General features: G+C 51.1%; 4 protein-coding genes across 6 annotated transcripts; 1 reads left to right on the top strand and 3 right to left on the bottom strand.

Annotated features, from left to right (window-relative positions):
* LOC117845835 (uncharacterized) lies at positions 1-3,364 on the top strand. The gene is made up of 5 exons (XM_034726920.2): positions 1-324; positions 1,176-2,106; positions 2,265-2,360; positions 2,576-2,712; positions 2,828-3,364. The coding sequence occupies exons 1-5, from the start codon at positions 110-112 to the stop codon at positions 3,006-3,008; spliced, it is 1,560 nt and encodes a 519-aa protein (XP_034582811.1). The 5' UTR covers positions 1-109; the 3' UTR covers positions 3,009-3,364.
* A 1,817-nt stretch (positions 3,365-5,181) lies between these two features.
* LOC117845815 (exocyst complex component EXO70B1) lies at positions 5,182-8,630 on the bottom strand. 2 transcript variants are annotated; one of them, XM_034726900.2, is made up of 2 exons: positions 6,221-8,630; positions 5,182-5,456 (listed from the first exon to the last, which is right to left on the bottom strand). In XM_034726900.2, exon 1 carries the CDS (start codon positions 8,306-8,308, stop codon positions 6,425-6,427), a length of 1,884 nt encoding a protein of 627 aa, XP_034582791.1. In that variant the 5' UTR covers positions 8,309-8,630; the 3' UTR covers positions 5,182-5,456; positions 6,221-6,424. The 2 variants fall into 2 exon arrangements, with proteins under 2 accessions (XP_034582791.1, XP_034582792.1); XM_034726901.2 differs by having other exon boundaries at positions 6,283-8,630.
* Positions 8,631-14,143: 5,513 nt separating this feature from the next.
* On the bottom strand, positions 14,144-15,695 carry LOC117844986 (photosystem I chlorophyll a/b-binding protein 6, chloroplastic). 2 transcript variants are annotated; one of them, XM_072292235.1, is made up of 5 exons: positions 15,535-15,695; positions 15,250-15,450; positions 15,107-15,144; positions 14,436-14,953; positions 14,144-14,310 (listed from the first exon to the last, which is right to left on the bottom strand). In XM_072292235.1, exons 1-5 carry the CDS (start codon positions 15,579-15,581, stop codon positions 14,293-14,295), a joined length of 822 nt encoding a protein of 273 aa, XP_072148336.1. In that variant the 5' UTR covers positions 15,582-15,695; the 3' UTR covers positions 14,144-14,292. The 2 variants fall into 2 exon arrangements, with proteins under 2 accessions (XP_072148336.1, XP_034581748.1); XM_034725857.2 differs by having other exon boundaries at positions 15,250-15,447; positions 15,535-15,690.
* Positions 15,696-16,210: 515 nt separating this feature from the next.
* Positions 16,211-20,097, bottom strand: LOC117844984 (probable polygalacturonase). Its single transcript, XM_034725856.2, has 5 exons — positions 19,293-20,097; positions 18,387-18,507; positions 17,749-17,997; positions 17,371-17,524; positions 16,211-16,990 (listed from the first exon to the last, which is right to left on the bottom strand). The coding sequence occupies exons 1-5, from the start codon at positions 19,815-19,817 to the stop codon at positions 16,465-16,467; spliced, it is 1,575 nt and encodes a 524-aa protein (XP_034581747.1). The 5' UTR covers positions 19,818-20,097; the 3' UTR covers positions 16,211-16,464.
* Between the last annotated feature and the right edge of the window lie 4,261 nt (positions 20,098-24,358).

The following is a 24,358-nucleotide window of genomic DNA, read 5'->3' as shown; positions in this document are numbered from 1 at the left end:
TGGCTTTTCTTCCGGTTTTGCCCCCACCGAGCTCAGCCGTGGAAACTGGGGAGGCGTTGCACTCCCACTCCGCTCCCACGCCAGATCCAGCCTCGCCAGCTCGACCCCCATGGCGGCCGCGCGCTTCCTCCTCGCCGTCGCGCTCGCGCTCCTCCTCCGCCCCGGGGAGGCGTCCGTGCACGAGTACCGCGGCCTCGGCTTCGCCAACAAGGGCAACGCCTTCATCCTCCACGCCGGCAGCGAGGGCCTCTACGCGGCCTCCCCCGCCAACGCCACCGCCGAGGACGACGAGGACGCTGCCGCGGCGGCCGACGCCTTCATCCGGTAATGTGCTAGCTTGTGGCCGCTTTGGCTTGCTCTCTGGTGACTAATTTGGTTTAGTGCGTGCGTCTGTGATACAATGGGGTCGGCTGCGGTAGAGCGGGGCGGGTGCGGGGCGGCCAAGCGGATCTTGGATCCTGCCGACCTGGGCGCTCTATCATCGGACACTTGGGGATGGGCAGGGGTTTAGCGGGAATGTAGTAATCTTGCGCCTTGGTATCATGGTGTGCACGAAGTGGTGTGTGTCGGTGGCAGCTGGAAGGGGAGTAACCGAATGTGTATTGCCCTATGATTGGTGACTAAGGTGTCACGGAAATTAACTTTGCTTAGTGGTAAGCAGTTGAGCTAAACAAAGTAAAGCATAAATTTGAGTTAGATATCTAACTTGATGATGGAAGAGCACAGGCTAAAGCTAAAGCTCTTTGCAATGTAAGATTATTAGTTCTCCTGGTTAGGCACAATGTAGGGTGAAATTGGAGAGGGGCAACCTTGAGCAAGTCCGAGTTATGTACCTGTAAAAAATGTATCAAATAATCTAAAGAGAAAGGAACTTTTACATTTTCTCGATGCTATTGCGGTTCTGCAGCCTGTGTCCTGCTGATTATTTTCAAGGTGCTAGGTACTTTTCATTAACTTGAGTTTTACTTAAAATTCTATTACTCAAAACCCTTCATTGCAAGGACCAGTAGAAGCATGTTGACCAGTGTTCAGAAACTTGCGCATGCATTTTTGCATTCATTATGTATTTTTCCTCTGTTACTTTGACTGAATGATTCAAGTTGCATTTACTCAATTTGATCTGAGCAAATACCTGGCTTCAGAGATTTGACTTTCAAGTTTCTACCACATGTCAGGTTTGACAAGATTACTTTTAGAAGACCAGAAGATGCTATTGATTCTGTAAAGGAGGCTACTTCAGCTAAGGTTCAGGTACTTGTTTTTGAGATAGAAGACCGTGAAATGATTGGTGGATCAGCTTATGGTGGTCAGAAAGCTATTTGTTGTACATCGGATCTTGCAAAGTTGGGAGCTTGCACAGAAGGTTCTGTAATCTACCGCCCATCCCAGGTAAATCCTGGTTGGCCAAAGCTGTTTGTTGCATCTTTTGATGGAAGTGATCTGATTGCAACACTGCCATCAAGGACCATTCCAATAACCAAAACTGGGATGTACAATATGTACTTTATACACTGTGACCCATCACTTGCTGACTTGGAGATCGAGGGGAAAACCATATGGAAAAATCCTACTGGGTACCTTCCAGGTCGGATGGCACCTCTGAAGAACTTCTTTGGACTCATGTCTTTTGCTTTTGTTGTACTTGGGATCTATTGGTTCTATCAGTATATGAAGTCCTGGAGAGAGGTTCTTCCACTCCAAAACTGCATTACTCTCGTGATTACACTGGGTATGTTGGAGATGGCATTATGGTATTTTGAGTATGCCGAATTCAATGAGACTGGAGTTCGGCCAAAGGGCATCACATTTTGGGCTGTCACATTTGGGACTGTTAAGAGAACAGCTGCTGAAATTATTGTTCTCATTGTCTCAATGGGGTATGGAGTTGTCACGCCTACTTTGGGTGGCCTGACATCAAAAGTGGTCATGCTTGGAGGAACATTCTTTCTAGCAACAGAAACTCTTGAATTGGTAGAAAATCTTGGTGCTGTGAATGATCTATCTGGAAAAGCTCGGCTTTTCTTGGTTTATCCGGTGGCCATTTTAGATGCCGCTTTTGTTATTTGGATATTCATTTCTCTAGCTAAGACCATTGGTAAACTTCAGGTGAATAAACCTCTTCTTCGTAACCTTTATTAGTTCTCCTGCAGTATCAGTTCTAGTGCACTATCCTTTGTGCTTGCGTTATTTTCCTCCACTTAAGAGGCACTGGCTTATGTATACAACGCACTAATCATTTCTAATATTTTGGCTGTGGATGATAGGCAAGAAGGCTGATGGCCAAACTTGAGATTTATAGGAAATTCGCAATTGCATTGATTGTATCTGTTCTGGTGTCTGTTGGCTGGATTGGCTATGAGGTATGCTTATTCATGTCAAAACCACATTTCAAGTCTAGGATTGTCAAGCGAGCATTGTTGCATCTCAGATAATTAGATTAGTTCCTCTTCAGTCTTTGCAGCAGGAGTGTAACTTTGTACTGCACCTTTCTACTCTTAAGAATCTGTCCATTTTGCAACTTACTTGTTTATCTGTTTCATAATTAATTGAGGTCATAGCAATTTCCTTTCTGCAGATTTACTTCAAATCAACAGATGTATTCAATGAACGATGGCAATACGCATGGATTATTCCTGCCTTCTGGCATGTCTTGTCTTTCTCACTTCTTTGTGTCATTTGCTACCTGTGGGCACCTTCGCAGAACTCAATGAGGTATGGTCCTAATCTTTTTGTAATTTTCAGCTGGATGATATTTTGGTTGTACCATCTCATTGGTATTTCCTGTTACAAATGGAAAATCTTACAGCTCTTTGTTTTTCCATCTCAGATTTGCTTATGATGGAAGCGAATTCTTTGACCGGAAGGACAATCTATCATTAATTAGGCCAGCGCCCAGTGCTTCCAAAAATGGATGGAGTTTATCTTCTACACCAGAAGACAAAGCAACAAAGAACGTGAATACCGTAGCATCTTTCGATGAGGATGATGAGGAAAACAAAAGGGAGTAGGACTTACTGCCAATTTGACCAGGGAAGGAATATGAGACGACATGTGATCCTTTCAAGTGGACATTAGGGCAATTTTGGTATTTAGCAGAGGATTGGCCTTGTTAATTCTAGTTAATGAAATACATCACTTGAGGCTATTTCTGTTCATTTCCGCTATAGTTTATTGCACGGCCAGTCATACTGTTTATCATCATAGTCTGAATGATGGTACATGATAGGAACAATTAGTCTGTGGCATTATGAAGGGTTTATGCTGTATGATATTTATATTATAGACACCATATCGCTTCTGAACTCGGCTTATGCCATGTATGTTAGAGAATAAACTGTTCTACTGGATCTTTGCTAGAAGTTCACTTTAACTGTCTACTGTTTCAGCATGCATTTTTGTTCGAACTTATCAAGTAAGATCACGGGTCAAAAGCAACAATTCAACTACTGCTTGCTGGAGTATTTGATTCAGACTTGGAACTTACAAATACTAAAGATCTCTTTTGGGATGTTGTTCTTTAGAGTCGTCTTTATGGTCCTCGGAGAGATTCTAAAATTACAACATGAGTTTTTTATACTATAGTTACCCAAAATTGGTACCTCCCTACTCCCATGTTATAAATGGTGCGGCATCGTGGTTTCTCTTCAAGTAGGCAAGGATAGTGAAATGAGCCTTCTTTTCAACTGAGAAAATGCAGCATAATTTACTTCAAGTCGCTTGATTAATCACCGATCTGTGCATCGATTCGACTATATTGGCTACTGGATCGATTAGTCAGTCACAAGCAGTTTGCCATGTCTAATCGAGCGACTAGCTACTGAACCTAGTAGTAGTGTATTCTGGCTTCTCTAGGTGTGAATGTGATGTTACAGGGCAAGCCAGTTGGTATGCAGCATGCTTGCGGCAGGTCAATCCAGACGTAACGACGGTTCAAGCCTTAGTATATCCTTTACCTTGTTTGGTCAGCCACGATCGATTAGCAAAACCAATCGGCGTTGTTTCCTCGGGTTCTCCTGTCGCCGACATACACAACCCATTGGACCAACCGAGGGAACACGCGCGACTCTTCCATGCGCATAGTCATCGGAGTAATGATCCCTGGTCCATCGAGAAGAATGCCAGTGCTCCAACATGATGCCAACATCCACATGGCTCGGCCTACCTCGGCACCCAACACACCAACAGAAGCCGGAACGCATCGCCCGGACGGCGGTCGTCTCTGGCTCTCTGCATGTGCGCGGCTGATTGGACGAACGGCCGCGCCCGTGGCCCGACCTGATGCTAGCCGAGCCGCCGCCCGACCACTAACCGCGTGCCGCCGCTGAGGGATCCGTCAAAGCAGTGGCCGAGGGGGAACGCGACCCCTCGCTACGCCTAGTCGTCGGTTCACGAGCCGCACGGGCACGGCGCGACAACGCGGTCACGGGCGCGGCTTGGCGCCGGCGGGAACGGCACGCCTCGTCGCTGTCTTCCCGCTGCCTCTTTGTCCAGGCAAGTGAAAAGCACAACAGTGCCGAGGTACAGAGGAAAACGACTCCGTTCCTGCTCTGCTCCGTCGCTTGCCATGCCACGCGATGCCCGGTCTGCTTGTGTCCCCGGTTAACCATGCTTGACTTGGTGGAATCGGCAGCACCGACCTGATGCTAGCTGACATGTGCGGTTTCTTTCTCTAGGCAGTCACCCTCGCTAGGAGGATTGGGAGCTGCAGTCTCAGGTGTGATCAGTTGGATAAATTGTTTCTAGACGCATCTGTAGTGAGCTGGCATTCTTCCTCGGTCGAGTGAAGCATCTAACATCAAGGCAACAACACCAATACCAGAACATGGTCGAGCAGACAGTCGCAGACAGCACAGAGCTACCAGTAAGGAGAAACTTCGAAGAGCATTCTGATAGCATGAACGCGCGAAGATTAATTTCTAGAGAAGGGCACAGTGAAATACAGTCAAATGGCAAACCATCACTACCAGCTTAGTGTCTCAAAATTAATGCTTAGAAGCATTACTAATTGCAACACAGTAGTACCAAAGACACAAGCAAATAGCTACCGGGATCGCAGGAATCAATCACTTCTGTTAGAAGTTAGTCTCAATTAAAGTACAATTTGACTTATAGCATGGCGCATTACTGTTGCTAGTTCATCCATAGGGAATTAGAGAAATAGTTTAGGTTAACAAGCAGAAATAAAGTAAAGTAGTATGAACTATGAAGAGTATACAACTCAGAAACACGATGAGTATCATGAGAGTGCGTATCTTGCCCCAAAGGAAAAACAGAACGGAAACGGAAAAACTCAACCGCGGGGGTAAGACAGCCCCCAGGCATTTTGCTTTGCTAAGAAGAAGAAGAAGACCTCTCACGCAGGTCGAGAAAACCCCCGAACCCCTGCCCCACCCTTACATAGCGGCTGCCCCACCCTTACATAGCGGCACTGTAGCCCATGTGAGACGACCAACGACCTGGGTCGGAAACGGAAAAAATTGACATGATCAAGGTGTTTCATCAGCAAAGACAAATATGTGCCACATTCAGTAGTAGATCAAGAAATAAAGCAATTTATCGTGCACAAATAAGTTATAAAGCAAAAGGTTTCAAACTGGCGCTAATCAAAAGAAGTCCATTGACATACTATTCTGCTGTGCTGCAAGGAATGAGTATTTAGCTGCATAGCATCAGAGTCCTGAACAGATTGATATCTATATGTACAAAAAAGCATGTGCCATCCAAGGCATCACAGTAGTCCCTGAATAAGTAAAAAGTTGATAAAAAGAAATGCTAATTTTTTCTCTCATTAGTTCAGAGAAGAAACGTCTCTTCTTATTTTCAGTCAAGTACAATGCTTGCATGGAGAATACAACTATAACTTTGATTACAGACATTCTAGTTGTATAGTGACTAAAGTTGTAGTGCACCCTAATCCGTTGTTATGACCATAAGAGACACAAGGAAGAAGGTCCTCCAAACATATATTTCAAGCCCATTAAAGATGGCATTACATAATCGTGTATGCGTAACCCCAACACAACAATTTCTTTTTGCATCTCATTTATCAAGCATCATTTTTAGATACAAGTGAACCACCAAAAATATAATAAGCACTCAACTACATGTCAAGCAATTAAGTTACAGGTTACAACTATGTTACATGACTAAGCATTCCTATATGAACACACTACATGCAAAAAATATAAACATAGTGTAACAAATGAACAAGCTCGCTTACAGGAGAATAAGAAAAGGAGCTTTTGACAGCTTTGTCAAGATCCTGATCCTGTTTCAGATTACCTCTAGTCGAAGAAATCATCACCAACTATAGCCCTGAGTCTCAGGAGAACAAAACAAAAGATCCAACTGCACTTGGCTGGCCTTCCCCCCAAAAGAATTAAAGAATACATGGTATGAACGCTCAGCTTTTTGAAGCCATCTTTCATCCGTGAGATCTCCTCCTGTTATGTGGCGATGGTGGAGCTCCCTCAAAGAAATCTGCCATTGCTATCTCAAGATCCTCAACTGAGTACTTGATGTACAACTCTGGGTGCCTGCCGTTCTCTATGTGATGGCGAAACCTTCCAAGGAAGGATCGATATGCTGGGAGCAGCTTCTCTGAAATTGAGATCCTAAGCTCTTCTCTCAGCTGTGTGTCTGGCACATACCAGGTGGACTGGATCCTGTGTGCTTCCTCAAATGCAGCATTGAATGCTTTGAATCGCTCCCTTAGTGCCGATTTGGATATCCCAGACGAAAAGCCGCCACTAACATGGAGGCCCTCATCCCTGAGACAATTCAGGATCTTCAACCATGCAGTTCGCTGGTAGCTTGTGGCTGCCTGCCGGAACTTCCCTGTGAGTCGCCTCAAATACTCATCCCCAATTAGCCCCCGAAGCTCAGCTGAATCCTTTACCTTGTGCACGATATAGTGCACATTGTTCATGAGGAACAAATGAGACAGTGCGGCATCCTTGTAGAGTGATGCCTTGCTCTCAAGGTTGTGTTCAAGAACAACAATAATCCAGATAAGATGAGCAGCAAGGGGCAACTGGCTGTCAGGATCAGGCAGGTCAAGATCAGGGAAGGCCGGTGCTGCCTCATTGCCCTCAGTAGCAATCCTGGAGCTAGCTGATGGCCGCGAGATGATCAGCTCAGAGAGCGTGGTCTTGTAGTCCGAAATGAGGCTGCTGTAATTCATAACATAGCGAGTGAGCGGGTGGATGGTACCGCCTGGCACCGGAGTCTTGGACGGGTCGCGGAGCACCGCGTTCTCAAACTCCGAGAGTATACCGCGCACGGCGTCTGCCAGCCGCGACCTGATCTCAGCAGCCTGCACGTATATCGATTCCGCGGCCTTGGAGGCTGCAAAGATGTCGGAGATGTCAGGCAACAGGTCGGAGAGAGCGTCGTGCAGGTCGATGATCTTGAACAGCTTCTCGGGGGAGCGGCGCCCGATGCTGATGGCCTCGGCGAAGCCGAAGAGCTGCAGCGCCGCGCCTTTGACGGCCTCGGCGAAAGGCGCGTCGTGGGTGGCTGTACCCGCGGAGGTGGCGGTGGAACTGCAGAGCGGGAGGTCGTGGAAGATGTGGAAGCAGAGGCGGCGCTCGCTGGCGAAGACGCCGCGGACGGCGGCGCAGGCGGCGCGGATCCAGCGGCGGATCTTGGCCTCGAGCGCGTCCCACTCGAGCCGCTGGACGTCTCCGATGCTGAGCTTCTCAACGCCGAGGCGGCGGAGGGCGGAGTCGACGGCCGGCTTGCGGACGGAGGCGTACACCTGGACGCACTCGCGGCCGAACCCCGCCTCGGCCATGCGGGAGGCGATGGCGTGGAGGTCGGAGATGGCGTCCGCGGGGAACAGGTCGATCTCGCGGATGCTCGGCAGGGAGCGGTAGCTGCTGCGGCGGCCGACGGAGGACGACACGGAACCGCCGCCACCGTCGTCGTCGTCCCCCGCCGCCGCCGCCACCTCCGTGGCGTCGGAGTTCCTCCGGTCGCCGGACATGGAGAGCGAGGTAAGGCCGGCGAGCGCCTCGATTTCGAGGTCGAGCGCGCGCGCCGCGAGTACGTGGCGGAGCTCGTCCTCGAGGCGCGCCATCGCGACCTGCACGGCGGCGCAGGCGCAGCCCGCCGACTGCGGCGGCGCCAGGCGGCGGATATCGTCCACCGCCCGCAGGAACCGCTCCGCCTCCGCGCGGTCGCCGGCGCCGTCGAACAGCATCGCCTGCTCGTCCCCGGCGGCCGAGGACGCCGCCGACGCCGTGGAGTCCCACCGCATCACCACCCTCTCCGCGGCCTCCAGCTTCGCCGCGGCGGACGCTTCCATGGCGCCTCCCGCCTCACCACCCCCCGCTTCCCCCTTCTCCCAGTTCACGCTACGGCGTGCGCGCGCGCGGCAGCGGCACGGGACCTCCCTCCGGCGCGCGGTCCCCCGATCGCGCGCGGGCTTCGGCGGAGGCGGAGCCCGCGATGAGCAGTGGCACGGCAAAGCTAACTGCTACTAGGCCGCAATCAGCGGCGGCGACGCCGAGGGAGAGGAGAGAGAGGAGGGCGCTGTCTCTGCTGGTCCCGCTAAGAGCGGCCGCTTTTTATCTATAATCGCCTCGTTCATCTCGGCGATTTCGCTTCCTTTCGTTTCGTTTGGGCTCCCTCCCTTGCGTGTTAGCAAGCTAACCAACCGGCAGCCAGATTATTGGCTGACGGCGGCCGGCACTGATTGGTGGGGGCACGCCACGCCTCCGCGGGCCCCGCCCGGCAGCCTCGGCGCGTGGGGCCCAGATGTCAGTTGCCTGGTGCCGAGCCTGTGGCTCGCTCGGCATCGGCAGCCTGTGGAGAGGGATACCTACGGGCTACAGCCTGTCCGCCGGTCGCACAAGAGAGTCCACGTCGCGGTCGAAGGCCACGTACGCTCGTGCGTCTGGGCTCTGGCAGCCTTGCCCTTGACGTGGTCAAGTTCATCGTCACGTGTTGACAGCCCAGCTAAATGAGATCGATCACAAGAGCGCACTGTGATAGCCCGGTGGTAACCGGCGGTCCTAGTACCGTGGACTCCTGAACACAAAGCTGTTGGCTGCTAATCCGAGGGTCAAGGGACGGTTATGGAGGTGATGAAGAAGAAGAAGAAGCAGCAGTAGCAGGCAGTGGGTAAGCTGACAGCTCGTTCAGCCGGTCCGCGCGAGGGGACGGCGCACCAGCAGAGCAACGGCAATAGTACCGGTTTCTGGTGTTCCTGCAAGGCTGCAACTGCCGACGATGATCATCGATGGGCCTAACATAACATAACAGCTAGCCTCATGCCTAACTGTTGATAAATCGACGTCAGATCTTTTATAGGGGAACTCATCTCGCAATTTGGACGCATGCATTTCCCGATGAAACAGTAACAAGAATCCTATATGTTATGGTCTTACGCGTAAGATGTTAATCGCTTGTTGTCCATTTTCCCGAACGTGTTTGCGATCGTCATCCTTTCAGGAGTGCTACTAGTTCTTCTTCCTCCCCCTTCCTTTTTCGGGTTTTCCCGCCTTGACCTCTGCTGCATCCACTCGGTTCGCTGCTTTCCCTTTGCAGCTTCTTTCCTAGGAAAGGCGTCAGTTGTCCGGCCTCCTCTCGAGAAAACGGCATGCCGAATTGCGGACGATGATGCCCTCGACTGCTGACGCTAGAAGAGCCTTGCCACCTTCAGCTACAAATTTAAGGTGACGACTGACGACAACGGATTAAATGGGTATAAAAGTCTCTAGCAGCATCAGCAACAGGAAAACTACTGGATTAGTTCAGTTTTCCGGTCAGAACTAGCTTATAGTATTACTGGTAGCCAATCCGTACGTCGAACGTCATTGGAGTACAGAAGGCCATGCCTTGTGTCATAGAGATTGTACGTGATACGGGCACAAGACAGTCGTGAAGAAAACGCCCTCATGCCAGCGGGCATTTCGCGCATGTCTGGGATACATGTACTGTATCTATCGCGTACGCCGAAAATCTGGCTGATGTGACCATTTAACCTGGCTTCAGGAACAGACATGATCCGGCAAGATTTGAAACAGAATGGCACCAGAATGGCGTGGGTGTTTGGCAGCATTCCACCTCACAAAAATTAGCTTCACTCCATTAGCTCCACTCTACCAACTTCAGAAAAACATGAAGCTGTTGCACGTGTTTGGCTGGTGGCAGTGCTCCAGCTCCAAAAACATGAGCACTTATTGTGAATAGTCTATTTTATCCTTTTATGAATGGGTCCAGATGTCTGTTGCTGACGGAGGGATGGGTCAGTTTTTGACACTCATACAAGCAGCTACAGGTCGCAGAAAAGGTATTGATGAGACATACAACGATGAAGAAGGTTACATAGATACACACGGGTCAATTCTCTTGGAAATTAACCGTGGAACAAGCAGGTTACGATGAGCTACTGAAATCAAGCGTGTGAAGTAGAAGGCGTTCTCGAGCGAGCTCAGCTCTGAAGTAGCCTAACTAGGGAAGCTGCCATCAGCCCATCACTTGCCGCCACCACTGCCGAAGAGGTAGTCGAGCAACGCGGCGTGCACCTTGGTCGACGGGCGGTCCTGTCATGCACACCATGGCGATCGTCGACGATGCATCGATGTCAGCAAAAAGATATTGGGTGCATAGCAAGTTCAGAAACTTGAGAAGAAGCGAGAGCTGGCGGCGGCTGACCGTGAGGAAGTTGCTGCAGTTCTGCCTATGCGCCCGGAAGTAGTTGTTGGTCTGGCTGCCACGGACGCCGGCCGGGATCCCCTTCATCTTCTCATCGTTGTGGCCTGCCGCTGCCGCCGTCACCCTCTACTCATCCGCCACGGCCGCCAAACAGGTAGTTCCGCGAGCTCTGCTCGCCGCCGTGGCCTCATCTTCCTATGCCTGCCCAAGGCCGAGGCCGCCTCTACCCCCGCCCAAAGACCCACGGTCGGTGGCGCCATGGCCACCAAAGTGCATGGGCGGAGGCTAAAATTGGCCGACGGCGGAAATGCAGTCAGCCCGGCCGCCCCCTCCCCCCCCCCCTTCCCCCCCCCCCCCCCGGAAAGAGAAGGGGGCGACGAGATTGGGGGGAGCCGAAGGGAGTCTTTTCTTTTCCGTCAATCGAATCGGTGTGTGTGTGTAATGGGTGGTAATGGTGGGTAAATACCGATCAGCCACATGAGGAGGTATGAAAAGGGAGTTTTTGGAGCACCCTTGAGGTACTCCAAAAAAAATATGGATCTGACCCCCTGCTCCACCTTTTTTCTGGAACCGAAGTTGATGGAGCTAGACGCGTTTGGCTGCGATTTTTTTGGAGTTGGTGGGGTGGAGCTAATTTTTATGGAGTGGAGTGCGGCTAAACACCCCCTTAGGGCTTGTTTGTTAAGGCTTCGGCTCGGCTCTTCTGGTGGAGCGACTTCTCTAGTGGAGCTGAAACTGTTTTGAAAAATGTTTGGCAAAACGGTTTCTCCTGTATTTTCATGAGTGCATGGAAATCTCAAATGTCCAATATACCCTGATTGTCTGATTTGGTGCTACAAATGAATTTATGTTTTTACTCAAATTGTAATATGATTTCATAAATAAAAATAATTAATAAGTATAGTCGTAGATTAACCAATAATTATTTTTTATTTTCCTTTTATATTTTTTCTCCCTTCTTTTTTTTCCTTCCTTTTCTCTCTTTTTTCCTCCTCCTTTTCCCTTCCTTATCTGTTTCTTATTTCCCTCCTCCTTTTCCTTTCTTATTATCCGTTCTTCTTCCCTTATCCTTTCTCCACGTAGCCAGTCCAAGCACCCCGCTGCCCGCAAAGTTCCCCACCACCACTCCCTCGCCATGCGCTGCTGTTGCTACCCTGCGCTCCACCGCTGCCGCACACGGGAGCTGCTACTGCTGCTTCGTTGCTACTGCCACCCACCCAGACGCGAAGGGACGAGTTGCTGCCGGCTGTGGCCGGGTCACCGACCCATGCTTGCGCCAGCCATGGATGGAACGGGAGTGGGGGCGCTGCCAACGTTGCTTCGGTTCTGCTTCATCGACGCCGCACCGCCTCCACTGCTCTCCAGACATCGCTCCTCTTTCCGACCCACCGCCGCCGCCACTCTCCCACCTACACTGTTGCGCTCGGGGCATTCTGGTCCGCATCAGCACGTGGACGGGGAGGAGTCACTATTTTTAGCTCCTCCCTGGTGGTAAAAAAATGGCTCCAGCTCTGGGGTGGCTTCAGCACCGAAGCCCTCAGCGGCAAGGCCGTTTGGCAGAGCTCTGGCAGAAGCTGCGACAAAAGCTGGAGTCGGAGTCGAAGTCCTGCCAAACTTGCTCTTAAAACGTCCGCCAGGGCAGCAGGGACACAGCTGATTTCTTTGGGTGTCTTGTGTGAACAAACGCAAGGAGTCAAGGGGAGGAACACACACAGAATATAATTAAAGCACAGCCATTTATTTATTTATTTTTATAAAACTATGCTCCCATACATGATCCGGCAACGGGACAAAGGGTCAACAAAGTCACAACCTGTCAAGTTCCACTTGTGGCATAACAGGAGGACACTACACTTGAGCGGACGCTCTGCGGAGCCGTTTCGGTTCGTCGTCTCGTCTGCGCATATTTTAGCCGTGCAACCGGAACCGGCCACGACGAATGATTTGCGTAGGTTCTTGGGGAAAGAACAAATGGAATGAGAATGTGCGGCTGGCAAGGAGCCCCCTATCATCAAATAATATAATGATTGTTGTAGGCAGTGCTGGAGAAACGGTATCCGTTCCAAACCTACTTTAACATAATATCAATTGTGCAACTACTATATCGATATTAAAGGGGATTCTTTAGCACCAGATCAAATAACATGTACTAAAGGATTATCATTAGTATCGGTTGGTGTTACCAACCGGTACTAAACTGTTTTTCGCCCATAAAATAAAGAAAAAAAATCCAAAAATCTGGTGAACAAACGGGAGGCGCAGGCCTAAAGGTACCTTGTAGCACCGGGTGCTATTATAATCCGGTACAAAAAATGCCTCCGAGTACCTCAAAATTTGGACCCGGTACTAATACTAATATTAATTTCGGGCAAAAAATAATCGGTACTAAGATTAAGATTAAAAACGAATCTGGCAGTGAGCCTAGTTTAGCGCGGGTGAAGACATGCGCGGAACGGCCGATAGGGAGAGGCCGAAAGACAGAGAGAGAGAGAGAGAGGAGGCCGATGACCGAGTGATATAGGTGTAGTTTTGAGGTAATGCGAGAATCGAAATAAACCGATGCTGCTATAGTGCTATCAGTAATTGTGCGTACGTTCACCTGACCATTTCTTCCCACAACGCTCGGTTTCCGCATGGCGTGCTATTCGCGAAAACAACTTCGAAGTTTGAACAGGTCGTGATGCCCGTGCACGCGGAGACCGGCGAACGCAGACGCCGCCGTCCAGCTCCCACCCGTGGAGCGGACTCGAACTCGAAGTTGCCGTTCCTGACAGGGAAGGGAAGGGCATGCATGCCATATTGCCATCCAGCTGCGGCGTGCGTGGATCCCCACATGCCGAGATTCTGAAGAACAGCGGCAGCAAGACAGCAAGTTGTGGCTGCTAGAAACGTTCGTCCTGCTCCGAATCGTACAGGTCCTACTCCGTAGGTTGAGAGAAAAACAGGAGCAGTGTTGAACTGCACAACCTGTTCGATCGTGTCAACCAAAACCGGTCGCGGATCTCAAGACTGCACGAACAGCTAGTGACAGCTGCACCTGCCGCTGTCAGGCAGGGCATGGCACTCACAGGCCTGAGTGCCTGACTCATCAGGCACGGCCACAGGCTCCATTTGCGCTGTTAATCTGGACTGGAAGGTTCTTGGCGACACAGATGTTCGCGGCTACTATGGTACGAGTAGTAGTAGTACTTGTACCGGTGGTTTGACTTTGATGACCACAAATCTCTTGTCCTGTGTCCACTCCTTTGTTTAACGCGGTTGACACTAAGCTGCACCCATCAGAACCAGTCTCCTCCCGTTGTTTAACACTGCACACTTGCACAGCACCAGCCCGCAGGATGAGGCTGCACGCCTGCGCAAGCATAAGCATCTTTGGTGTTATCAGTTTGCCTTACCCGCAATACCTCACGGTGCTCTGTCCATGGCCACAGGCTCGTCCGTATTGAAAAGGGGGAGAAAAATGAGAAAAACATGCAAAAAGTACTGTAAAAGCCTGCGGCGTTCTGTTTGTTATTGTGGTAGTAGGATTTCCCCTAGCATCTCATTTGATCCCATCATACAAATTGAGGCCAGGTACAAATAAAATGCTCACTGCCTGCTCCATTTCTGTGTGATGAAGTAACTAACATTTCAGTGGGACGTGAACGCCTGCGAAGATCAGAACCAAACCCAGCAACAACTAGTGAGCCATCAGCCATGCACACAGGAGAATAAGAAGCAACGGAGCATTGCACGGGCACGTGTGACAAACAAGCTAAGGTGAAGGCACGTACCGAGAAGACGTTGCAGTGGCCGGGGTCGGCGAGGTGCGCGAGGAGGTTGTCGATGGGCCCCTGCCCGGTGTACACGGCCTGGAACCAGAAGCCGACGAATGCGAGCATGGCGAGGCGGCCGTTCTTGATCTCCTTGGTGCGCAGCACCATGACGGGCTCGGGTGACCCGCGGCCCCAGTTGGCCCAGTCGAACCACAGCCCACCGGGGTACCCGACGTCGGGCACCGGCTTCTTGCGGTTGGGGAAGTCCGGCTCGATGTCGACGCAGCCGGGGTTGAGGAGGTCCGCCCACCGCCGGCCCTCCGCCCACCCCATGAGCGCCATCTGCGAGACGAAGAGCGTCCAGGGGTCGGCGAAGTAGTCGCGGGACCCGGCGTCGAACCACGAGAAGCCGGCGTCGATGAAGCCCCACCGCGCCAGGAGGTCCGGGATCAGGATCCCCACCGCCGCCAGCATCGCCCACCGCCCGTGCATCAGCTCCGCCTGCGCAAACCACCGCAGCAGCTCCGGCTCCGACCCTGCATTTCCACTCGCGCGACGACACCAAATTTAACCGTGCGGAACGCGTTTCTTTCCGTGCATGGTTTCGCATAAATCACGGAGAAAATTGCGTGCTATGCTACGAATAGTACACCGTGCTAAATAATTCTGTCCAGGAACGTGGGTGTTACCTAGTCCGAGAGGGTCAAATCCAAAGTCCCCGGGGAGGCTGCAAGGCAATTTTTGCGAAGTAATGTCAGAACGAAATGGTATCTCTTAAGACTCTAAGCGTCAGCGTGGAGTGATTGTTCTGTCTGCCGTGCCACTGAATTACCTGCCGTCGAGCCACGGGGGAGGGGTGCTGCCGGGGAACCAAAGCGGGCGGTCGGGCCCCAGCGGCTCGCACACGGCGGACACGCCCTTGGTCGCGTTCACCCGGCGCCCCGTCTTCCTCGTGAACGACACCGCGGTAGGACCCTGCAGCGGCGGCGGCTGCGCCGGCCTCGGGGCATGGCACGCCCGAACGCTAGCTCTGCTGCAGAAACAGAGCACGGCCGAGACGCGTGAGACAGGCGGATCATGGTGTAGGTGGAGCGGCCCGGGGCGCGCCATGGCTTACCTTGGCTGGAGGCTGCATGCCGCGAACGAGCCGGCGGATAGAGCCATGGCAACGAACGGAGGAGAAGGCGATCGGGATTCGGGAGGGAAAGCCGTCGCCAGTGCGTGCGCGGAGCTGCCGCGCGCTTTATTATCTGCTGGGAGTTTTGAGGATAGGGAGGGAGAGGGCGTGGCAAGCAAGGATAGCCGGCCAACGGGGCGCCGCCAGCCCGTCAGGTGACGACAGCAAGACAAGTCGTGGCATAGGCTTCTATTGGGCTGCTTTTGCCTCCTGCTGGAGGTTCAGTTGTTGGGCCTGAAATATTTCTGATTTCGAAAGTTAAAACTGCATGAAATTTACCTTCTAAGGATAATTTCGAACATAGGTTCCTCGGTAAATATAAATTAAAACAAAAGCATACGGGGATAAGCTGCACTGCTTTTACCTCCGCATGAAAGTGGGGAAACTTTACGCATGTATAAAAGGATAACCGTCTTACTCTCTGTTTCTACTACTACTTTGCTAAAGCAGTTTTCAGCATGAATCAATGTCCGTTTCATTTGAAGCCATCTTCACAAACTGAGCTTTATGACGAACAACTTTGAAAGAAACCACAATTCCAAGTTCAAACTACATTATAATTTATACATCGACATCTGTAAACAAGGGCAAGGCAAGTGTATACTGCCATCAACAGTAAAAACTATCAAAAGTGTGCAGTTAACGTGTAACCGAGTTAGTTTGTGGTAATACAGAGATGGGAGATGAAAAGGGAACAATCCTGGTGTCTTTCTATGAGACAGTATAGACAATTCGAACCTCCTTAAATACATGCCTGAGAGGTGTGAGTTGTAACAAACTACCAAAAATTTTGCTTCTAAACGTGTTGAAAGGACTACGAGAGCTGTGAATACTCCTACAGCAATAGTACATTGGGATCAAATGCCCTTGTCAAAAACTGTAGTCGATATCAGAAATGTTCTGAAACGTCGATTGTTTGACCAACTCACGCCGCTCGTTGTACACGTCCAGGTTCTTGCAAGGCACGGGGAAAACATAGCCAATGACCTGCCCCTGGACGAAGGAGCACTGGAACACATGGTGCTTCCTGTCTACTATACCCACTGACATGTCTTGGAACGTAACATTCTTCACGGGGATCTCTGCGCTTCCCTGTATCCTGACAGGTACGCGCACACCCTGCCCGTGGATTGAAGTGTAAGAAATGTTCTCGATGATGGGCATGGCCTTAGGGTTGAAGCCTTCATCTGGATGCTCATTGTAGTCTGTCTTTATGACAATACCGACACGGACATGCTCTAAGCTTATGTTCCGATACGAAATGTTGCTTACATAGGCCCCTCTTCCAGGGGCAGTCTTTATCCTCACACCCCGCCGTGAATCCCAAACATGAACATTCTCTACCAAAACATTTGAGACACCACCAGACATCTCGCTTCCTATCGATACACCGGCACTGCCCACAGAATGCAGAAGTGATCAAACATACAATCACATTGGATTAACAAAGTATACTAGTGGCATATGAAAGATAAACCAACAATGAGAACAATATCCTGTGTAACTAGTTCTGGTCTAGATAACCGTCAAAAAAAAGTTCTAGTCTAGATAAATAAATGATCCCAGTAAACAAAATGATTTGGTAACATGGGATGGATAGCCAGCAAGTAATATGTATCACAAATATACAAAAAAAAACTAACGAACTCACAGCAACTCTTTCATATTATCAACAGCGCAAGAAGTGTCACTAGCTAAGGATACTTGAAAACAAATCATTATACTTATATTATAAATTGAATCAGAACAGCATAAGCAAACAATCTAATATCTTACCTGACCATGGAGCGGATTACAACATTCTGAATAATAATATTAGCAGATGGACGCCCATACGCAATTCCATATTGATCCCAACCACTCTTTATAGCTATCCCATCATCACCAACAGAAATATAGCAATTTTTTATGACCACATTTTCACAAGAATCTGCATATACAGCATGAATAACAAAGAGTTTGATCAATGAAGCATTAACTATGACAAAAAAAAAAGCTTCAAAGCAACATGGACAAGCAGTGCAGATTTCTTGGGTTCCTATTGCTGCCAAAAAGTTTGTTGGAATCTGGATTACATTGCAAGTTACAGGATGCAGCTATAATGAAATGTACAAACTTCATTAATCAGAAACAATTGCAAGCATTGGGAGTAACCTGGATCTATCCCATCAGTATTTGGAGCTCCAGCAATTGGAGCCAATATTGTAGCTTCTGAGATAGTAACATTCTTGCAGTCGTATGTGTGAAGAGTCCAGAAGGGAGAATCACGAAGAGTGATATTCGAAATGATAATGTTACTTGATCGCATGAGCTGGACTAGAGGACCCCTTGTGTGATTAAGCTGTTTTCTCCGAAATTTTACCCACCAGCTTTGACCTTGTCCATTTATGGTACCGTTATTGCCTATTTAGAAAGGAGTCAACAAGACTGAATGTCAACTGAAAAATCATAACAATTTCAGGAAACTGGGACTGCAGAAGAGAAACAAGCAACAATGCCAGCATTCATTTCTCTAATGGATAAGTCATGTGATATTTAGCAGTATTTAGCAAGAATAATATCTTCTCATCCACACTTTTATTCTTACAATGAAAGAACTTCTCACAAGTTAGAATTAATTCGCTAAACTAGAGATTAGGTGTTTCCATGAAATAAGTATCAGTTGAAGTTTCAGCAACTACTAACGCTTCCTATGGTTTCGTATGTCGAAAATGTATACAAGATGAAATCAGTTTGGCAATAATGATTTCATATGAATGAATAAGAAAAATGAATCAAAAAGCGCAACCTACCTGTAATAGTCACATCCTTAAGGTCTTGACCGTGTATAAGGCTTCCGTATCGAGGTCCCTTGTGCTCTCTTCCATACCCATATGATGGTAATGGCGACATTAATGGCCAATATCTTTCATCCTTGGATAAAAAGTAATACAAAGAACTCGCCAATGTTAACTCAATTGGTAAATAAGGGCACCAAACTGAAAAAAGGTACCAGTATAAAATAATAGGTAAGAAAATTCTTGTCGTGCTCTATCTAAGGTTGAGAGAATTTTATGAAAGCACAAAGATGTATCAGTGTAATTTCTTTTGCATACAAAGCAAGTCTCAACTGACCTAACAAAACCACAACATAAGTTGGGACTAACCAGCATGCTTTACCTATCAGTCCAAATTTGACAATTCAGTCACTTCAGTGTTTATATAAATGCTTGCCCAAGTGTCAAACTATAAGCTTCAGCAAATCTTGACGTGCAGTTGAACATGACACCAGTAGATAGCTATTTTTGTGGTGAACTTAGCAGCAAATTTGATAAAATTTTGAAAGCAACTATTTGTTGTCCTGCATGTCACCAATACCAGATATTACTATTATATCTCATTCAACTGTTGCATGACACCAGATGACAACCAGCCTGTTCGCTTCAGCTTATTCAGCCGGCTTATCAGCCACAAAACAGTGTTTTTCTCTCACAACAAATCAGCCATTTCAGCTTTTCAGCCGGCTTATAAGCTGAAGCGAACAGGCCCAACACCATTTCATGCAAAGATCACTGGTAGCAGTTACTTGTATAACGACGATACATAGCAGCATTCCTTTTCACTTGCCCGAGTACAGAAATCCGAGATCGACCAAAGATCCAAGAGCATCGTCTTTTTAACTAAACAAAGTTGATGCAAATAGCAGCTGAATGTCTCACCTGGACCCCCAGGATCTCAGCGCCGGCGGCGAGGAATAGCGTCATGCGGCTGGTGAGGTTGAACGGCGCGGTGAGCCACCGGCCGACGGGCACGGTGAGCCTCCCGCCGCCCCTCTCGGCGATCGCCGCGACCGCCGCCTCGAACGCGGCCGTGTTCACCGTCCGCCCGTCCCCGAACGCCCCGAACTCCCTCAGATCGTACACGGGCGGGGAGGCCACCCACTGCCCCATCGACGACGACGCCGCGCGCTTGGGCATGGGCGGGCGCGTGTAGAGCCGCACGCGGCCCACGGAGGTGCTCTGCCACAGGAAGACGAGCGCGAAGCCCACCAGCCAGAGCGCGACCAGGCACGCCCTGTACGGGGCCGGCGCCCAACGCCGGTGGTGGTGCGCGGCGCCGCCCCCACCCCGACGCGGGGAGGAGACGGCCGTCGACGCCGCCGCCGCCGCCGCCGCCGCCGCCCCGGCGGCAGTGACTGCCGCGGCCGCGGCGCGGGGGGAGGAGACGGCCGCCGTCTCCAGCATCGGATCTGGTCTGCGGACGGGCGTGGGATCTATCCGCGGCGCGCGCACCGGCCGGTGGGTGGAGCGGTCCCGGCTCGGGCGCGGGGGCCCATGGGGGAAGACAGGGAGAGGGAGGGAGGCGCGCCCCGGCGGTGGCGGTGGGTTCGGCGGCTCTCGGAGCACGGGCTCGGGGCGCAGTTTTAAAAAGCGCGGGGTCGGGTGGTGCGCGCGGCGGCGAGTGATGGTGGTCTGGTCAGTGCCCGGCTGCTCGCTCGCTCGGCGCCCAGCGCCGCGGGGGGCGTTGAGTTGGGGCGGAACGGAACCACGACGACGGCGGCGGCGGAATGACCTAGCTGCCCCTGCCCGGTGGCCGGTCAGTTCGGCCGCAGGGAGCCGTCGGATCGGCTCGCGACGGCGGGCGGCGCTCCGGACCGCAGCGCCCGCCTCGACACCTGGCGGCCGTGGGCCCCGCTGCCAGTGGTTGTGGTGGATTCGGTTTGAGCGGGCCCACGCGCAGCGGTTTGACCCCGTCCTAGTGCGTGGCGCCGAGGGTTTGGTCCAGGTGCACGATCGGATTGCTGGGATGACGACGATCGAGAGGTTCGTCCTGTCGGAGGGGCATCCACGAGCTCGAGCAGACGAGCACGACAGGGTTCCCATTAATCAGAGACCCTCGGCGCTGATCCTCCGGATCTGGAGCACGCTCCGGCGATTGATTATGCCTTCCAACACCATCGCCCGTGTCGTTTCTTCACCACTTCGCGTTCGCACGCATCTTCAGAGGCTCTGAAAATGGATCTTCGTGCGAGATGGCGTTGTGGCGGATTGCGTGTGTCGTCCGTCGCTCTATTGCCTTCTGTTTGACGCGATGCCATGGGCCAAAGACTGAGAATTTTACTGAAAGCAACATGCACAGCAACACAGGTGGCAGGTATCTCCTGAAACTGAAAGCAGCCGGGTAGAGCACCAGTAGTGAACGGGGGGCACACCCTGCATTGGATCTAGCGCTTAAATCAATGGGGATACTGGTACGGGTAGCCACAAATTTCGCGTCTCTTTGTGGTTGACCTGCGAGACGGCCAAGGCACACACTGACACACACTGCGCGATGCGGCCCTCCTCTCAGCACCGGCGTTTCCTACGTGAAGATCCGCCACCGTGGTTAATCCGCCGTGGAGTGTCAGCACGAATGGATTTCTTGTGGTTTTGGGCATTCACAAGTTACTCGGAACAACTAGGAGTACAATCTTGATGGTTACTTTACTTCCACCAAGCTAGAGGAACGTATCTCATCCGGAAAGCATGAAACGTTACTAGAAGAGGCTAGTGTGCCGCACATGATGAGCTGCCAAATTGCCTCCCGATTTACATGATCAAAAGAAATAGAAATAAAATTTCTACGAAGCTCTTGAACATCATACCAAAGTGCTCGACCGACGACCGTAGGTACAAAACATCTCTTCTCTTCCCTATCTCTATCTCTATCTCTACTCTACATACATACAGTAAAGAAAATCCAAAACCGAGATTAAAGGTGCCTTTGGTTAAGCTTTTCAACCTGCTTTTATTTTTGCAAAAGCCAAAAGCTAACCAAAAGGTCTAAAACCTACATGTGCTTTTGCCCAAAAGCTACTTTTGCTCTAGTACAAAATTAAAAGCACATTGCCCCCTACTTTCAAGTGCTTTTGGGGTAAAAAATTATTCACCTGCCACTGGTTATGAATACCGGTTCGTTCCTCTCCGTTCTATTCTTCTCCGTCTCCTCCCGCAAAGCCAATCGTGCGCCTCCTCTTGCTGCCCCAGGCGGCCCGCCGCCCCCAGCCGCCACCCCTGAGCCCCGCCACTCGCCGTCCGACAGCCGCACCCCGCGCATCAGCTCCAGCATGTAGTTGTAGTACTCCGTGATGTGGACCGCTGTGGGCTGCCGCGCCGCCGCCGTGAAGACCTCCAGGGCCTCGGTGGGTCCGGGCACCGAGCGGAGCATGTGGATGAAGCTCTTCGTACTGGCAGCCCGCTGCTTGTCCCTGAGCGGCGCGAGCGGGGCTGACTAGCGGCTCCGGGCAGTGCGGCTTGGGGGAAGCTACCTTTCAGCTCCAGCCGCTGCAGCTTGTGCTAGTTCTGTTGCTTGAGATTTTGGGGGAAAAGAAGTCAACATACAATAACATTAATTTTGATCAATTTGTGCTAGTTCTGTTGCTTGAGATTTGGGGAGAAATTAGCGAGGGGAGAATAGCTGGAGAGGCTCTTTTCTTTGTTGATTTGAAAATTGTGGGAGGAGCTTTGAGGATTTTGGTCGGCGGAGGTGTTTGGTGGCTGACGACAATGGCAGCCGGGAATCCGCCCGATACTGGCGACTTAGCGCATGGCCTACACTTTGGGTGGCTTAGGGTGGTAGCTGGGAAGGTGGAGGAGGTGTGCGTGGTGGCGATTTGGAATTGCTCGGGTGGATGCAGAGTATTTGGCCGGCGACTGCCCTCGCCGTGAAGAGCTCCACTACAGGTTTGAGATACTCTCCCTCGCTGGATCCCGGCGCCGCCGGGCACCACCAGCCTCGCCGCGTTCCTAGCCGGGGACCATGGCTAGATCATCGGTGGCAGTGTGGCCGGCGCGCTCATTGCCGTGGGGGCCATCGTCGCCGTGGCCGCGTCGCTCAGCAACGTCGCCTACGAGAGGCTACCGCAGGGACCTGTATGGGACCGTACTTGTTTACTGTGTTAATTCTTGATCAGTCGAGTGTCTTTAACTATCGGCCTGTTCGCTTGAGATTTTCTGGCGGGCTGCAGCTGTTGCTGTACAGCCCAGCCGTTCGGCTGCGGCCCAAACAGCAATAGCCCAGCAGCCCGCCGAACAGCTGTGCTTATTTTCTTAGGTCGTCACCTTTTCCCCATCTCCCATCGCCTCCCACCGACACCTCGCACTCCGCCTAGCACCGCCGCCCACCCCACCTCCGCCCGACCCCTCCCCCGCCGCCAACCAGCCCGCCGCCCCGCTGTCGTCGCCCCCACCTAGCTCCGCCGTCGTCGCCCACCCACGGATCCGCTGCCACCCACCCCGCCTTCACCTGACCCTCCCCCGCCGCCAGCTAGCCCGCCGCCGCCGCCCTCCGCCCCGCCGTCGCCGTCCCACCCAGCTCCGCTATCGTCGCCCGCCCACGGATCCGCCGCTGCCCACCGCGCCTTCGCCCGGCCCCTCCCCCGCCGCCAGCTAGCCTGCCGCCACCGCCCTCCGCCTTACTGTCGCCGCCCCACCCAGCTCCGCCGTCGTCGCTCGCCCACGGATCCGCCACCGTCCACCCTGCCTCCACCCGACCCCTCCCCCGCCGCCAGCTAGCCCGCCGTCATCGCTCGCCCACGGATCTGCTGGGGCAAGGGCATGACATCGCCCCTAGATGCACTGCCGCCATGTGTTGCCCGACATCGTGGCGCTAGGGGACAAGGGCCCGCCGTCGTTGTGCCGCTAGGGGACAGGGGCTCGCTGTGATCACCCGTCCGCCCACGGAGCTGTCGACACAAGGGCTGGAAATCACGCCTAGATCCACTGGCGCGAGGGGCTCCCCGGTGTTGCTGAATTGGTACCTTCATTTGGCCATTTTGCATCTTACGATCTCATAGTTTCTCTCTTGATAGATGGTCCCATCCTTATTCCTCGTGTTAGACATGTTTAATTTTAGTACAAATGATTCGGTTAACTGAAAGTGTTGATTTAGTTTAAAAAATAAATTGAAAATGTTGATTTAGTTTAAAGAACAAACTGAAAATGTTGATTTATTCTGCAGTCTTTCTCTGAACAACAGACAGGTTGTTCTTGAATGGCTTGCAAAGTTTCAATACCAACTCTCCACCCAAGTTCGTGTCCACACTTCTCCTAGCATGGCATGTGTTATTGTCCAGGTTCAGAATATATTAATGATATGGAAGCCCAAGGAAGTAGATTTGACAGTATTCTCTAAAATTGTGCCAGCATGATTGTCTATGCAAACGTGCTTCACTGATAGACAATTCTCGTGAAGAAAGGATTTATTGTGAGCACAACAAATTAAGCCTTCTTACCATTTATTTTTATATTTCTATGCTTGTTTCTAGTATCGTTTGCAAAGACATATAGTCGCTGCATGTTGTATGATAAAGCACATTTATTACTTTTTCAGCTTTTAAGCTAGTCCGTTTACTGATCTGCTCACCAAGAATAGCAGCAATTTGAATTGAAGCTTCGACAGAAGGTACACTCCCACCCTTCCCATTCCCATTGTGTCTAGTACAGAAGTGTGCACACATGAATTATTGACTCTAATCGGTTGAGTTGATTTCTGAAAAAAAATGGAAACTTACATTGGGGTACCTAACAAAGGCAGTAGCACTGGCACACTCCTCTACATCAACATGGTCTCCACCCGAAGCCCGTCGCTATGAGCTGCGTACAACTCCTACAAGACACAAGCACAACGAGGCAAGCATCAGTTCCACCTCATTTGTGCACATTCTCATAAATGGTGATTCCTATATTGCATGTTGTCTTTGCTACTGCGTGTGTGGCATACAAACCTTGTAGTTAGGAAGGCATAT

The sequence above is a fragment of the Setaria viridis genome, chromosome 2, assembly GCF_005286985.2.
Source record: "Setaria viridis chromosome 2, Setaria_viridis_v4.0, whole genome shotgun sequence".
NCBI lineage: Eukaryota > Viridiplantae > Streptophyta > Magnoliopsida > Poales > Poaceae > Setaria > Setaria viridis.
The sequence above is the reverse complement of the archived record's forward strand: the minus strand, read 5'-3'. Positions and strand labels throughout refer to the sequence as shown.